We start from the raw sequence: 16,514 nt of genomic DNA, 5'->3' as shown, positions 1-16,514 counted from the left end.
ACGTCACGGACCTGTTTCCTTCCCTTCCCATAGCATTTTAGGATTGCAGATACCTTAATGTATTCGTCATAAACAGATCCTAGACTTCGCACTGCTACCCTTGACTACAATGTATCGAGTAATCTTAAGTATAATCTTTGCTCACTATTAACAAGTGATGTTTTTCCTTTTGTACTGTATTTGTAATTTGCTAGTATACTGTGGGTAGTTGGCTTATTATGAACACATGCTACAACTTCAAGTCTTTTGTTTACTTTTTCCTTGTTATTTAATTCAGCCAACATGGTTACCTAGCAACCCATAAGACTAATGTAAAAAAATGTGATTTTCAGTTTCATTTTTCTACGTAATTAGATTTTTGTTGGCAGTTCTAACTGCAGTAAACTAGTTTTTAGGCCAGAAATGAACTATTTACAACATTTTAAGAAAATCGTCGGAGCCGTTTTCGAGATCTTTGTGCAAGCAAGCAAGCATACAAGCAAACATTGCTCGTATTAGAGTATAGGATTTGTCATATTTTTATGCTGTAGGTAACATATTTAGCTTGTAAATATTTAATTCATTAGGGTCTTTCAGATGGTACCTCTATGTCATCAATTCAATCTTTGACTGTTGTATCCCATAGTCAATTATTAAATTTACTAAGGGTAGGGTACTAGGTACTATTCTGTTTTGCTACTGTACAATGATTTGAATGGAAAAAATTGTGTTTCGCTCCTACCTCCCCCTTTAAAGTCTTATAAATGTGGCAAAATAAGTTTTGAAGCATCCACTAGCACTATATGAGGTTTACCTGACTGCTGTCCACGGCATTGTGTGATGATTGAAGCCAGCACTAAGATTGCGAAGAATTGTGTTACACTACCCCCACTGAAACATGAAAGATTCACAAATCACATTTTTTTATCGACATGATTAGTATAGGAAACTAAACCCGGATCTGGGAAACTCAAAACGATTCTATGACAGCTTTCTTGAGAAACCTATGCTCAACATCAGCTAGTGTTATTGTTAACATCAGACTCTTATGTAATTTTTTTAAATACATCCTCTGAGCCTCTTCCACAGTGTTTAGGCTCCCATACACTTGGTATAAAAATAAGGTGAAGGTTTGATAAAGAAATGAACAACTGAGATCAGTGCTTCAAATGGTTTTAACTTAACTTTGGTTTATCACATGATGTCTTAATTAAATCCTTCTAGTACGTCCCTAAACATTGATATACGTTAACATCTCTACAGACCCTGAGTCGAGAGAAGCCCGAACAGTTGACTTTGATTCTGTATGTCCTATACAGTCAATTAATTCTCATGCCTTTGTTTATACAGCTTTTGATTGTACTAATTTGATGTTTTATAAGTTCTTTTTTTAGGAGAAAATATAACAAGAGGGGGATAGTTTCGTTAAATTGTTGTCTCCAAACACATTGGCCAACCAATATAGTGTTTCCAACATAAATAACTGTTTTTGTTAGCCTTTGTAGAGTGTAATTGCTGCAAAGTTTTTTTTTTTTTAATCAAGTTTCCCAAGCATTAGCGGTGAAATTTTCCCGTCCCATCACTTCTTGACCTCCACCGCTGTCCCAAAATCAGGTCGGATCGGAATGGCTTTTGTCCCAGTTTTCACAATTTCCACAGACCTAGGAAGGCCCCATATAAGCGCTTCTGTAACTGCTGTAGAAACTTTCTATTCATAGGAAGGAGGAATTATCTGTTAGGGTTAAGAAGATAGACTTTGTATCTGAAACTATTTTGTGTTGAATATAATTTAAAGTTGAAGGGACTATAAAATAGTTTATTATTTTACAATAATAATAGTTTCTCAGACAGTAAAGAGTGTTAATTTCGCTTTTGTTTTCCACATGACTGAACTTAACCTTTAGAATAGTTTAACCACCTTGGGGTAAGATAAACATTACAACACATTTACACATTAGTAGAAGTATTTGTACTAGCCACTTACAGGATGGGAAGGAAAACAAGAGTCTCCTAACATCATAAATAATATTATGCAAATATGCTTTAAGTGCTTGTAATAAATCAAGTCTTCTATTTAGGTCCTAGTGCATGTTAAATAAACGGTATCAGCATTCTGACACATACTTTCTCCTATAAGCTCGTCAACAACCTTTATCATGGGTAAGCGGTGAGAGTAAATATTACATTTTTAGTTCAAAATCACAAAAGTTGCAATAACTTTTGAACAGTAATTGTTACAGCAATGAGGTGTTGTACTCTTATTTTTAGAATTATAAGGACCATAACATATTAATTTTGATCAAAAACAGCCTTCCTCCAAAAATCCAATTTTTTTGTTATTTTATGGGAAAATAACATTTAAGTTAATAACTTTTTAACCGTAATTTTTACCGAAATGGGATTTGTATCATTATGTTCAGAATTTAAAGGACTATAACATACTAAATTTCTAAGAAAATCGATCAGGCCATTTTCGAGAAAATATGATTTTTCCGTTATTTTATGTGGTTTTAGGCCTATAGGAAAATCCCCATTAAAAATCAAAATTTCTAAGAAATGAAAAAACTTTCAAAATTGTAAGGATCATAACATACTAAAATACAGTAAATCAAAAGCGGATTTCTTCTAAAATCCTATTTTTTTTATTTTATGGGGTTTTTATGGGAAAATAACATAATTTACAATAACTTTTGAACCATAATTTTTGCAGAAATGGGATTTGTACCATTTTGTTCAGAATTGAAACGGCTACAACATATTAAATTTTTATCAAAATCGTTTTGGCCACTTTTGAGAAAATCCATTTTTTTTTGTTATTTTATGAGTTTTATGGGAAAATCAACATTAAAAATTAAAATTTCAAAATAAAAAAACAGCTGGAGATACCATTCAAAAACTACTTTTTGGGTCCAGGCCCAGGGGGAGCCGAAACGGTTATATCCACTCAAAACTCAAACTCAAAAATTTTAACAAAAACAATACTTTCTCCATATACTATGGGGGGAGAAAGTAAAATCATGAAATTTAAATTGTGTAAAATACCATATTATTATAGAGTAGTACAGTAATCTTAAATCTTGTTGCTTTAGGATTTAACCCCAAATATTATATAGCCTACCAAAATGTTTGTCTAGGTTTGTAGATTTGCAAACTGACCTTACATTGTTTTAAGTCCCTTTGGGCCACGGCCGCCTTTAACTCGAGGCCACGGCCTTGGAAGTGGCAACGTCGCAAAGGGTGTTGTAACAGCTGTTTTGTTTGGAAGCAGCTAATGGTATTTGTGTATTTACGAAAGATTGGTTACTGGACTATGACAATATTGACTCTGCTTAAAATGTACAGATATAGATTTGTAATTCATATTGTTTCCATTTTCGATTCTGTATGTTTTATTTTCAATATTTTAATAAATTTATGTTCATAAATTTTAATTTGAATCAATAAAGTGTGAATTAATGAGCTGATGTCACATGTCTGCCATGTTATCTTATGGGACGTCTGTCACTAAACAACACCACTTGCGACTATGCGACTAAGCCAATTCTACCAGGCCACAGCCTGTACTTAAAGGTGGCCGTGCTTGGGCTCTGCACCAGTGGCTTTTAAAGTTCCCATGTTATCCTTATGAAGAACATATTTGTTTTCATTATGATCTGCTGGACAATTTAATTGCTGTTAATATTTTAGTTTGAATTTAAGGAAACATTTATTGACTTGGTTGAAATGAAATATTTACTACTAGTTTACATGTTACTCGAATTCGAGCAATTGCAAAGTATTACAGGAGTTATTTCAGAAACGAATAACAGTCATATTTACAATGAGTTTAAAAGAGTCAACTTAAAGATTACCGGTGTGTAACTCAGTGATAAACCTAAAGCATTCCGGCCAGTTTTCTCCTTCTCAAAATGCCTCGCTGTACAGGCAACACAGGTCACTGATAGAGGGCCAATTGAGAACGAAAAGTCGTTTTGGGGTAGTGTTAGGGCGCATTTGTAACCTAATAGTTGAGATTGTCCAGGGTCAGGTGCTGACTGTGATGAGTTAAGCCTATTACGTGCCACTGTTCTGTAGCTGCGGTTGTTATCACGATTACGCCTCTTGTCTATGTTTTGTTGTCGTCGCGTCGGAGGCATTTAAAAGAAAAAAAAACAACAAATAAACAAATTATAGCTACACAAAACAACAATAAATGCATAAATTTCAGTTACAATCATGCTAACTCGATCTGTCTTAGCGACACAAAACAACGATAAATACATAAATTTAAGATACAACTATACTTGGGGGTTATGTTTACACAAACTCAAATAGTAAATAAATGTACTCAGTGCGTTTCATTGAATTTAAAAATAAATAACAGCAATTAAATTATACAGCTGATCAAAATCTAAACAATTATGTTCTCCGTAAGGATAACATGGGAACTTTAACAACCACTGGGGCAAAGCCCAAGGGACTTTTTCAAAAATGTAAGGCCAGTTTGCAAATCCACGCAACACGCTCTTTCCAATGAGACGTCAATGGATAAAATCGGTTAAGAAATGGCGGAGGAGTTCAACCGACAAAGTTTCATGTAGCGTATTAATTATATAGATTTGAATTTGGGTTTGCGTAAATATTACAATGGAAAAAAGTGAGAAAGCTTGGACAATTTTATATACTAAAAATAAAACTGAATTAACACTGTGCTGCATTTCTTGAGCAATCATTAAAAGAGCCGATTTGCAAACTATGGAAACATATGAAAGTCATAGAACACCATTAAGTAGAAGAAATACAGTGTGTAAATTAAGTATGGAAACAAATCTGTATTTTTAAAACCGAAATAGATAGAAATATTCTATTTGTGGCAATAATAGTTAACAAAGATTCCGCAATTCTTCACATGAAAAATATTTTTTTACCCCCCTAACAGGGTAGGTGGTAGGGGGTGACTTATTTTTTTCAAATAGCAACCCCTATTGAGTGACCCCTCATTTTGAAGGGTTTGTCAAAAGAAACACAATGACGCAAATCCGAGGTGAATATCTCACTCCTAGCCCAAATGGCGGATATTCCAAAATTTGATTTATTGTACGTGAAAAACACCAATTTCACAAATAATGGAAAGAAATCTGTATTTTTAAAACCGAAATAGATAGAAATATTCTGTTTGTGGAATTGATTGTTGACATAGGTTCCGCAATTTTTTTAATTAACAATATTTTTTCAACCCCTTTAACAGGGTAGGGGGTGGGAGTGACTTATTTTTTTCAACAACAACCCCTATTGAGTGACCCCTCATTTTGAAGGGTTTGTTAAAAGAAAAAGAATGACGCAAACCCGAGGTAGATATTTCACCCCTAGCCTAAATGGTGGGTAATGAAAAATTTAATTTTTGTAAAAAAAGCCCATTTTGGAATATCCGCCATGTTAGCTAGGAGTGAGATATTCACCTCGGATTTGCGTCATTGTGTTTCTTTTGACAAACCCTTCAAAATGAGGGGTCACTCAATAGGGGTTGCTATTTGAAAAAAATAAGTCACCCCCTACCACCTACCCTGTTAGGGGGGTAAAAAAATATTTTTCATGTGAAAAATTGCGGAATCTTTGTTAACTATTATTGCCACAAATAGAATATTTCTATCTATTTCGGTTTTAAAAATACAGATTTGTTTCCATACTTAATTTACACACGTATGTAGAAATAATGTTTTTTTTAGAATTTATAATCCTTAATATGGACAACCTAATGCGGCTATGAGTGGACATTTGTAGCATTTGTAGAAAATACTAAAAAACAAGATCAGCTTTTGAAAAATGATAAGATATTTACAAGAAATGTTTATTAACTATAATGTACATCGTGACTGAGTATTTCCATAATCTTTGAGTCGACTCTATTAAAGTCATTGGAAATTATGACTGTTATTCATTTTAAAATAACGCCTGTAATACTTGGCAATTGCTCGAATTCGAGCAACAGGTACACTAGTTGAATAATAATATTCTTCCTTTGCACATAGTACATTTTTAACATTTGGAGTCTTTAATAATACTAAGGTCCAGTTCTAGGCATTTTTCTAGCAAAAGCGACCAACATCAGGTTAGTATTTGATGCGCTCTTGGCCCAAGAGGTAGTTGCCCCCCACCACCCCCACCCACACCCTACCGCCGACATTGATTTGAATCACAAAACGAAAATTGGTATTTTATGAGTTGCACACGCATCTGGAAGTTAACAAAGATAAGGCTCCTCTTTATATATTTGTCAACTTTTGGTTGTTAATAAAATTACACCCATTAAATATACAATAGTTTAACTTTTACTTATATAGGTACACATTTATATTTCTAAGGGTATATGTTTTTAAAAGTAAATTGCCCAATGGGTTTAGTTATAAAATGTTTGAATTAATTTTTTTTTATTTAAGATGTAATTGCAAACATTTTAAACTCTAAACAACCAAACACCTTGAACTTGTTTTTTCAAAAAAATTTTTGGCAAACTCATTAATTTTTAGGGTCACAACACTTTCTGTACACATGATCATTAGGCCTAAATGATTTTAATGATGCTGTAAGCTATACTTATTTTAGGAACTTTTTAAATCGCTTTTTCACTGTCCAAAGGTTGTTTGCCGCCCTCTTTGTAAACTCACTGCCGCTTGGTTTTTTTTTGTTTACCCTATTTCACAGAAAAAGGATGTGATATTACAGTACAATGTAAAATAAAACTCCTTGAACGTAAATACAATCATAAGCAAAAACACGGCAGCAATTTTACTAGCTAACCATTTGATAACATGTTCCTCACCAGATTTGACCAAAGGAACTGACATTTGGTGAGTGATTAAAAAATTACATAAAAATTAATAGCCTACAAATAAAGACAAGGCGGAACAAGTAACGATGCAATCAGGGGCGGTGATGAGTCATGAGTGGGAACTGAAGTCAGAAGGATTCTATTGTGGCGCAATTCCAGATATTTTCCTAATATATTGTCTGTTGCTTGCGCCCCTGGGCCCGGGGTCAATTTGTAACCGGGGTACTGAACAACGTTTCGACGCCCCTCCTAAAAACTTATGGTAGCAAGGATTGTCTTTGGATGATTTTAAAATCCGAGTAAACACAAACGCTTAAGAACGCCCATAAGTGTAAACGTCTTCCAGATGAGTCCAATAAGTAGTTGACGGAGGATGTCCGACGGACGAGTCCATTTGTTATTATTTATGGTTATTGTTATTTGTGAATAATAATATTAAGAAATGGGAGTATATGCAAGGGCTCCAGATTACCATGTCCAATTTATTCTAGATCCTTACAACTAAAGCCCTACAAGTTGGCGATTTAACTCAACCAACATTCAACCTTTAACATTGAATATATAACTCTATAGGAAGCAAGCCCTTATAAGCTTACAGTGAACATGAGTCGGTTAAAGTTCACAGGGATAAATCTAGGGGCCCCACCACAGAGCATAGGCCCCACCTGTAACTTTTGCTGGCTCGTGAGGGTTGGAGATAGGGATGATTCTCAGTAACACTAATACTTGGAAATTAGTATTGATATCGAGAATGGATCAAAAAAGTCTATGCTGATATTGATACCCAACATGTCTGCAAAGATTGTGTGATAAAAAAATTACTGTTTTTTGCGAAGATATTAAGCATGATGACAATGATGTTACCGTGACAGCGGGAGACGATGATAATGTGTACTACGGAAAATGATCAGAATTTTGCCACAATTGCAGGAGATCATGATGATTTCCAACGACCGTGGAAGATGGCCAGAATTTTGCTGCAATCGCAGGAGACAATGATGATGTTTACAGGGCGTCGAGAGATGTTCATAGTTTTATACATCCAATGCCTCTAGTCTTCTTATTTAATACTGAACATAAGATAGGTGCCACCTTGCTTAGCGCCCTACGCGACCGCATACTTTGCTCACCCCTTAAACAGGCCCTGATTTTATTTTATGGTTATAAACCTAGCTAATACACCATTAAAATATCATCCAACTGTCCAAAATCGAATGAAGTTCATGATAATTTTTTTCCTGCTCAAGTAAGGTTATCTGAGTTAAGTAAATAACTTCTTGATCAGCATTGTACGTGTTATTAAATTTACGGAAAGTAAATAAAAGAAACGTCTTATAACACTTAAAACATATTATATTGATACGCTTATACTGTTACTCACAAGACGGTAAATATACAAAAAAGATGGTAAGTGGTGATCGATTTCGATTGGACACTCCAATCATCATCAGACCCAATAGGCGAATCTATCGCGAAAACATTCGCCGGTTTTTGTATATTTACCGTCTTGTGAGTAACAGTATAAGCGTAAATATATGTTTTAAGTGTTATAAGACGTTTCTTTTATTTACTTTCCGCTGAGTTAAGTATCAACCTGCTTTCCTTATTTGTCTAAGTTTGCCCTTCAGTGTTGTCTTATTGCTTTGTAATAATTCATAACTTCTTATCATTGTGTTCATTTGTTCCACTTTTCCTGATATTGTTAAACATTTTAACAAAACCCTTTTTTATGTTTTTCATACTTAATTATAGAACAATACAAAGTATTAAATGATTCCTTCTATCAATTAAAAATAATTGAACATAAGAAAGATGTTTTACAAACATGGAATTTTATATCTCTGTGAGATTGTAGCAAAGAGTTAGTTGTAAAGAATATTAGCTGTCTACAGTACACTTCCAAAGTAGATTATTCGGACAATCCAAGGAAGTCGTCCCTGTCTCCTCTTCTATAATGTGCGAGTGTATGGAAAATGTAGGGAAAGAAATGAAAAAGAAAATGTATGAAAAGTTGTTTTCAGCAAACCTATTGAGTTTTATTAGGTTTTTAGGAAATGTATGTTTTTAAATTTACAGCTAGTCTACTCTACATATTGTTACTATCATGAAGATAACAGTACTCTTTGCTGTAAGATGCTAACAACATTTGTTACCATTATTATCAGTAGTTGAACAATTATCATTATGAACATGACTAAAGATTTTCAAGGACTTTTGAAGATGCTTCGCAACACTTTTGTGTATGTTTCTAGTAGAACACAGTTTTTAATATGTAACTATACATATTGAAAAGTTTACTGATAAAAATCTTATGTTGTTTAGTGAAAATGTCTTTTTCTTGTACCTCAAAAATTTACTACAACCTATAGTTTATGCTTTGATGATACAAAACTCTAAATTATATAGTTAGTTAAAACGGTTCAGTACTAAAATATATCATATCCATATTTAATTATGTACCAATACAAAGTACAGGGTGATTACCGAGAAACGCATGTTTTTCAAATAACGAGTACTCAGGTAATTCAGAGCAAAAAATATATTTATTAACTGTTGAAATTAAAGAAAATAACTACTGCTGATACAGGAAAGAATAATTTTATTTAGACATTTTGCTATGTTCACATCTACAAACTCATATTATTTGTTTATATGACAAAGCTGCATTAATAATAATATCACAGCTGTAAAAAAAACATAGAGGAAAATTATTGAAATGACAGATAATCACATATCTTAACACTTTCCCTCATTTAAAGAATTTTTTAAAGTCACTAGTTAAGTCTTGCCACAAAGTCTTCAGTCTTGGCTTGTGAAGAGGTTTGGTCATACAGTCTGCCAGTTGGAACTCAGCTGGTACATGGTTAACCTTGACTTGTCCTTCCGCTACAAGCTCCCTGATGAAGAAATGTCTAATTTTGATACGCTTAGTTCTTCTGTGGTTTTCAGGGTTTTCAGCTAACCGTGTTGTTGCTTCGTTGTCGATGTTGAGAACTGGCACACTCTTCAGTGTAGTTATCTTTTCCAAAAGTCGTTTCAGCCAAACGATTTCGTGACAGGCTTCACTGGCTGCAACAATTTCGGCTTCAGTGCTTGAGATTGCCACGCTCGATTGTTTCTGACTTAGCCAGGCGATTACTCCTCCTCCAAAACTGCAGACTACTCTTGTTGCAGAATGTCCGGTCGATGAGTCTCCAGCATGGTCAGCATCGCTGAAGCACTCCAAAACATAGTTGTTTTCTTTGGACTGGTATTCTATTCCGTAGTTGATCGTTCCTTTCAGGTGTCGCAGTATGCTCTTCACCCTTATGAAGTCTTTGTGAGACGGGTTTTCAAGAGTACGCGATGCTTTACTCACAGCATAGGCTATGTCTGGCCTAGTTGCTGTCATCAGGTACATCAGAGCACCTACAGCTTATCTGTAGGAATACTTGTCTCTTGAGCTCTCTTTTTTCCCTGATGGTTGCGTTGCGTTCTCTTTCACGATGGGTGTTGGAGCTGGGTTTACAGTCACTCATCTGAAAGCGTTAGAGAGTTTTCTTTGTATACACTTTCTGCGATATTCTAACATTTCCATCACTTTTCTGTTCTATTTCTAGGCCCAAATCGAAAGATGCTGGTTTCGAGTTTGCTGAGGGAGTCAGTCTAGAGTAATAGATGTGATTTTGAACTCCTTTGTCAGATGATCCATGAAGTTCTGAAGCATTCCCGTGTTGTTTGTCGCTATAAGCCCGTCATCTACGTACAACGCTACAATCATTTAACTTTTTCCATTTTCTTTTATGAGCAGACACGGATCAGCATCAATTTTCTTGAATCCTTGAAGTCCCATGAATTTGTTGAATCTGGTACTCCCACAGCGAGGTGCCTGTTTCAAACCGCAGAGACTCTTGTTCAGCCTGCACACACGATCTGTACCATCCTTGTATCCTTCAGGCTGCGTCATGTAAATAACTTCATCGACTTGGCCGTATAAGAATGCGGTTGATACATCGAATTGTGTTAAACTCAAACCTTCCACTGCTGCTACACTCAGTAGGGATCTGATTGTGCTGAGTCTTGCTACTGGGCTGAAAGTCTGGTTGAAGTCCACTCCTTTCTTCTGCGAGAAACCTCTAACCACCAACCTTGCTTTAAACCTGTCAACTGAGCCGTCAGGATTAGTTTTTACTTTGTATAACCACTTGCATGTTATACATTTCTTTCCTGCAGGCAGTTTCTCCAGGGTCCAAGTTTGGTTTTCCTTGTGCGACTTCATTTCACTTTCCATCGCTTCTTTCCAGTAGGAAGCTTTTTCACTTTGCATTGCCTCCATGTATGACTCAGGCTCATTCAGTTCTTGAACATTAGTAACTGCAGTCATGGTGTAGTCGTCGAACCTCTTCGGAACATTGATTTCTGATCTGTTTCGTAGATCATAAATGTTCGATCCCTCAGGTAGGTCAGCTTCCACCTCGTCTTCATTTTCTTCCGGTTCTTGATAAACGTTATCTTCAACGTCGTATTCTAAGCCTTGGCAGTCGTTTTCCTGACTTGTTTCACTTGACAAAGGGATTTCATATTCTTTTCTCTGAAATAAGGGCTCTTCGTTGAAAATGACATCTCTCGATCTCACCAGTGTGATAGTTTCTTTGACCCAGATACGATAGCCACATTCATCGTACCCAACAAGTATTCATTTCTGTGCTTTCTTCTGCATCTTTTTCCTCTTTTGTTTTGGTACATGCGGATAACAGACGCTTCCGATTATCCTTAGATGCTTGATACTAGGTCTTTTTCCAAGCCATAGTTCGTACGCGGTTTTGTCAGCTTCTGAAGAAGGGCCGGTGTGATTGAGGATGTAAGCAGCACAGTTGATCAGTTCTGCCCATAAGCCTTGTGGAAGGGACTCATGGCAGTGCATCATAGCACGAGCTGTTTCCACGATTGTTCGATTTTCCCTCTCACTGCAACCGTTCTGCTCCGGTGTGTAGGGCATCGTCAGGGTGTGCTTGATTCCTCTGTTCTGCAACATGCTCTTAACTACGCCGTTATCAAACTCTCTGCCATTGTCACTCACCATTTCTTTAACTACATGTCCAGTAGTTTTAGCTGCTGCCAGAAATAGTTTAAGTTTTTCAGAAACTTCCGATTTCTCCTTCATGAAGTGAACATGTCGATACCTGGAATAGTCATCTTTAAACAAAACAAAGTACTTGTAGCCTGACATTGAAGACTGGAAAGGTCCGCACACATCCGTATGAATTCGTTCCCCAGGTGTTGTGGCTCGTTCTCTAGTGCCAAATTTCAACCTGTGACTCTTTCCATAGACACAGCCTTCACATAACTCTTTATCCCCAGTTAGTTTTATTCCCAGCTCTCTCTCAATGGTCGCTTTCACATGTTTCGTGTTTTGATGCCCCATCCGCTCATGATACACCTGTAGAAGATTGTCATTATTGGTTAGTAAGTTTACTTTGATAGGCTCACTTGGTTTTACATTTTGAACCTTCAGCTTATACAGACCTCCTTTTCTGCATCGGTAACCCACCAAGACAACTTCTCCATTCACCTCATGTTGACATTTTTCCGTTGTTGACGTGAACCGACTTTGTAAATGCAAGTCCTGAGAAGCAAGTACTGAAAATAAATTCCTTTTTATTCCCGGTACATACCACACGTTCTCTAGTGTGATCTCTTAGGCTTCCCATTTACCTCCACATCAAGTTCCTTTAAACTTGATGTACTCTCCATTGGCTGTCATCACTGACTCCTGGTTGACAAACGGCTGAAACTTCTGAAACAAGTCTTCTCTATATGTGACATGATTAGTGGCACCGTTGTCCACATACCAACAGTCTCTGTTGTTTTCAGTCATCATTACATCAACTGACAAAGTCATATTTGAACTAGGTGTACTACCCTCTGTTACTTTGGAAGTGGGTGGTTTAGGCGGCCTCCCATCTGCTTTCCACTTTGTACACTGCTTAACTTTGTGCCCTATCTTTTGACAATAATGGCATGTGACTTTCTTATTAGTTCCCTTAGTTTCTAAACTAGCTTTGTTCTTGGTTCTAGTTTCCGATTTTACCCATAACGTTTCTTGACCCTGAGAGTTACACCCTAATGCTTTTTCGTAAGCACACAGTTGAGTGGTTAGGTTTTCAATAGTCCTTTCAGACTTTGCCATCATCATCCAACTAGACTTGAATGCAAAATAGTCCTCAGGAAGCATTCCCAAGATTTTACAGATCAAAAACAAATCTGTTAAAACAAATTTGTTGTCCCCTTCTTTAGATATTTCAAGTTTCAAACTATTCCATAAGTTCTTAAGCTTAGATAGGTTACCAGAAATATCAATGCTAGGATCCCGATTGAAACTGAAAAATTCTTGATATATTTTGTAGGCTTTGTCCTCAGACACCCCATCAAACAACCTATGCAGCTCTAGCCACACGTCTCTTGCATTCGTAAAACGCATTACTTTTCTAGGGTTACATCTGATAGATTTGTGGTAATAATTATCATAGCTATACTGTCAGCCTTCCTGAATTTATCTAAATATGCCTCATACTCAGCTACCTCTGCTGTTGACGGATCTTCTTTCTGTGTAGTTGCTTGTAAATTTCCCTCTATGACATCCATTACTCCAGACTGACTCTTCAGCAGAATACTTATCTTGAACTTCCAGGTAGCCCAATTATCTTTCCCATTCAGAAGTCCAATTTGCACTTTTGTAAACTCCATATTTTTATTTAGCCTTTTTCAGTAAATAATATGTTACAAAAAGAAATAAGTAGGTACTTCACTATCAACAGTTTGTTATATTAACGTAACCAAAGCTCTGCTACGATATTGAAATTAAAGAAAATAACTACTGTTGATACAGGAAAGAATAATTGTATTTAGACATTTTGCTATGTTCACATCTACAAACTCATATTTATTTGTTTATATGACAAAGCTGCATTAATAATAATATCACAGCTGTAAAAAAACATAGAGGAAAATTATTGAATGACAGATAATCACATATCTTACATACATACAATATATAGCTTACATACATACATTATATCTTACATACATACAATATAAGCAATTTCAGAATAAAATTACTTACAATTTAGTATTTAAAAAATACATCTCTAAGGTGGTCGCCTTCTGCTTGGATACAGTGTTAAAGGCATTCCTTAAAACTTGCTACGGATTTTGCTAACTCATCTCTAGGAATGGCTTTGATTTCCTGGCGAATAGCTTCTTTAAGTTCCTGTACTGTTTTTGGTTTGTTTATGTAAACTCTAGAATTCAAAAATCCCCATAGAAAAAAATCTGGAATTCTAAGACCCGGTAAGCGAGTTGGCCAAGTGACATCACCAAAACGTGAGCTAACTCTTGTAGGGAATGTTCGCTGAAGGAATTCCATTCTACAATGCGAGCCGTATGGACCACCATCTTTTTGGAACCACACAAATTTACACGTCGCCTCTTATCTGCTTGACTCAATCGATGACATACTGCCAGCGTGAAAGGATGAAATTTATAATATTTTACCAAAATCTTTCTCACAGTGGATGGGCAAAGTCCGAGAGTAGATGCCCGCTTCCAAAATGAGGGGCTAGGTCTCAGGAAGTATTGCAAGGCGCACTCTTTCAAATGTCTCAGGGGTACTAACTGTCCTTGCCGGTCCAGGAGGTTTCTTCTTAAGCAAAGATCCAGTTGTGTTAACATTATGTATCCAGCGCAATATTGTGTTACGATCAGGGATAACACCATGCAGTGCAATGTTAAAATGTGCACAAAGTCTCGCTGAGTCTGAGTGACTGATTCACCATTTGCGTAATATCGTTGTTATGAAAAGAAATGTTTAGAAACCAAATTTATATGGGTTTATTCAACTTAATAATCAGCTACATTTTACATGAGAGAATCGCACTTTTTTTTACAGCATTTATTTCTGGTTTAATGTAGACATTATACACAGAAGTGTTAACAAAATTAATAAGAAATTAACTATAATAACATCGTGGGTTCGCCCAAACCTGAGACACCCTGTAACATAATTAATTTAGAGAATAATTTAATCTTCTTTAGGCTTCATTCATCCAATAGATCTTGAGGGAGCCTTCGACGTAGCCTCCTTTTCTCAGTTGCTTCACCAAGATGAAAAGTTAATGCACCAGGAACATTGTTTAAAGATTTCAGAAATTTTGAGGTGGTTTTTTCAATAAAGGCCGAGATAGACTCCACTCCTATTTCTTCGTGTATATGCCTGTTTCTAACAAACCAGAGAACATTCACCGCTATTCTTAGAATTTTGTTTTGAATCACTTGAATTTTGAAGAGTTTGTTTTTTGATATAGCTAATCCCTAGATAGGAGATGCATATGTAATCAAGGGCCGAATTATTGATTTGTAGATTAGAACTGTACAAGCTGGCTTCAGAGTAGATTTCCTATTGATTAAAGGGAAAAGCTTTGCAAGGCGTGCATAACCTTGCGACAGTTTTTGATTAACGTGGTAGTTCCAATTAAGTTTTTTGTCCAGGCATACTCCAAGATATTTTATGGCCTGGTTATCAGGGTTCCAAGGTAGAAAGTTACCATATATTTGAATTTCATGTGGCAATGTATGTTTTTTTTAAGGAAAATATTTTGGTCTCACATTTAGTTGAATTTAGGCGAAATTTCCACTTGTAGAACCAATCAATGAGAGCATCCACAGAGTATTGCAGGGAATACGTGGCCTCGTGGATGTCGGAATGTTGGCACAGGATAGCAGTTTCGTCGGGGTAGAGAGCTAATGAGACGCGTCTTCTGGAAGAGGGATGTCTGCCATGTATAGATTGAACAATACAGGGCCTAAAATTGAACCTTGTGGAACTCCTGCATTGACTCGTCGTATAGATGATTTAGAAGAACTTATTTTAACAGAGAAGGTCCTGTGACAGAGAAACGATTTTACAATATTGGTTAAATATTTTGGAAATCCAAAATGAATCAATTTAAAGACAAGACCGTCATGCCATACCTTATCAAATGCCTGAGATATGTCAAGAAATGCCGTTACTGTGTGCTGTTTCCTCTCAAACCCTTTGACTATCGTTTCATATATACGTAAGATTTGATTTATGGGCGAATGTTTTGGCCGAAATCCAAATTGATGAGCAGGAATTATATTTGCAGCATCCATGTAACAGGCAATTCGTTTCAAGATGATTTTTTCAAAGACTTTAGAAAGTGTAGAAAGTAAGCTGATTGGACGGTAACTCGATGGAGAAGACTTTGGTTTATTGGGTTTATGAATAACTGATATTTCCGCATGCTTCCAAATAGAAGGGAAGTAAGATTTAGACAAACATGCATTAATAATTGATGTGAAATATGAAAAGCCCTTGTTGGTGAGATTTTGCAAAATAATATTAGGAATAAGGTCATGGCCAGGTGATTTACGGAGTGAAATTTTTTTAATTACTGCTTTAATTTCAGATTGGCATGCAAACTTTATTGGTAGTTCAGCAGATAAAAATTTTCCATTCAAAGTCTCGTTCACCATCTCATCGTCACCATAATCAGCAAGATCAGTGGGTTGAAATGTAGTTTCATAAAAATCTGCCAACAGTTCACACTTCTGTGAATCAGTCTCACAGATTAGGTTGTCTTTTTTCAACGTAGGTATGACCGAAGGAGTACTTAAAAGACGTTTAGTTGCTTTCCACATATTTGGGTCACTCGGATGAATATCAGAA

At 35.9% G+C, this 16,514-nt stretch overlaps 1 protein-coding gene across 1 annotated transcript in view; it reads right to left on the bottom strand.

The window, feature by feature from the left end:
- LOC129004939 (uncharacterized) overlaps positions 1 to 16,514 on the bottom strand; it is a 76,868-nt gene that overhangs the window by 42,583 nt on the left and 17,771 nt on the right. The window contains exon 2 of the mRNA XM_054433661.1: positions 794 to 870. Coding sequence (XP_054289636.1) covers positions 794 to 870 — 77 coding nt within the window. The remainder of the gene's footprint in view (positions 1 to 793; positions 871 to 16,514) is intronic.

Source organism: Macrosteles quadrilineatus, unplaced genomic scaffold (assembly GCF_028750875.1).
Source record: "Macrosteles quadrilineatus isolate MER2022 unplaced genomic scaffold, UCM_ALF_1.0 Scaffold_1__1_contigs__length_201487025, whole genome shotgun sequence".
Classification (NCBI taxonomy): Eukaryota; Metazoa; Arthropoda; class Insecta; order Hemiptera; family Cicadellidae; genus Macrosteles; species Macrosteles quadrilineatus.
Note: the sequence above shows the minus strand (reverse complement) of the source record. Positions and strands in the feature narration are given on the sequence as shown.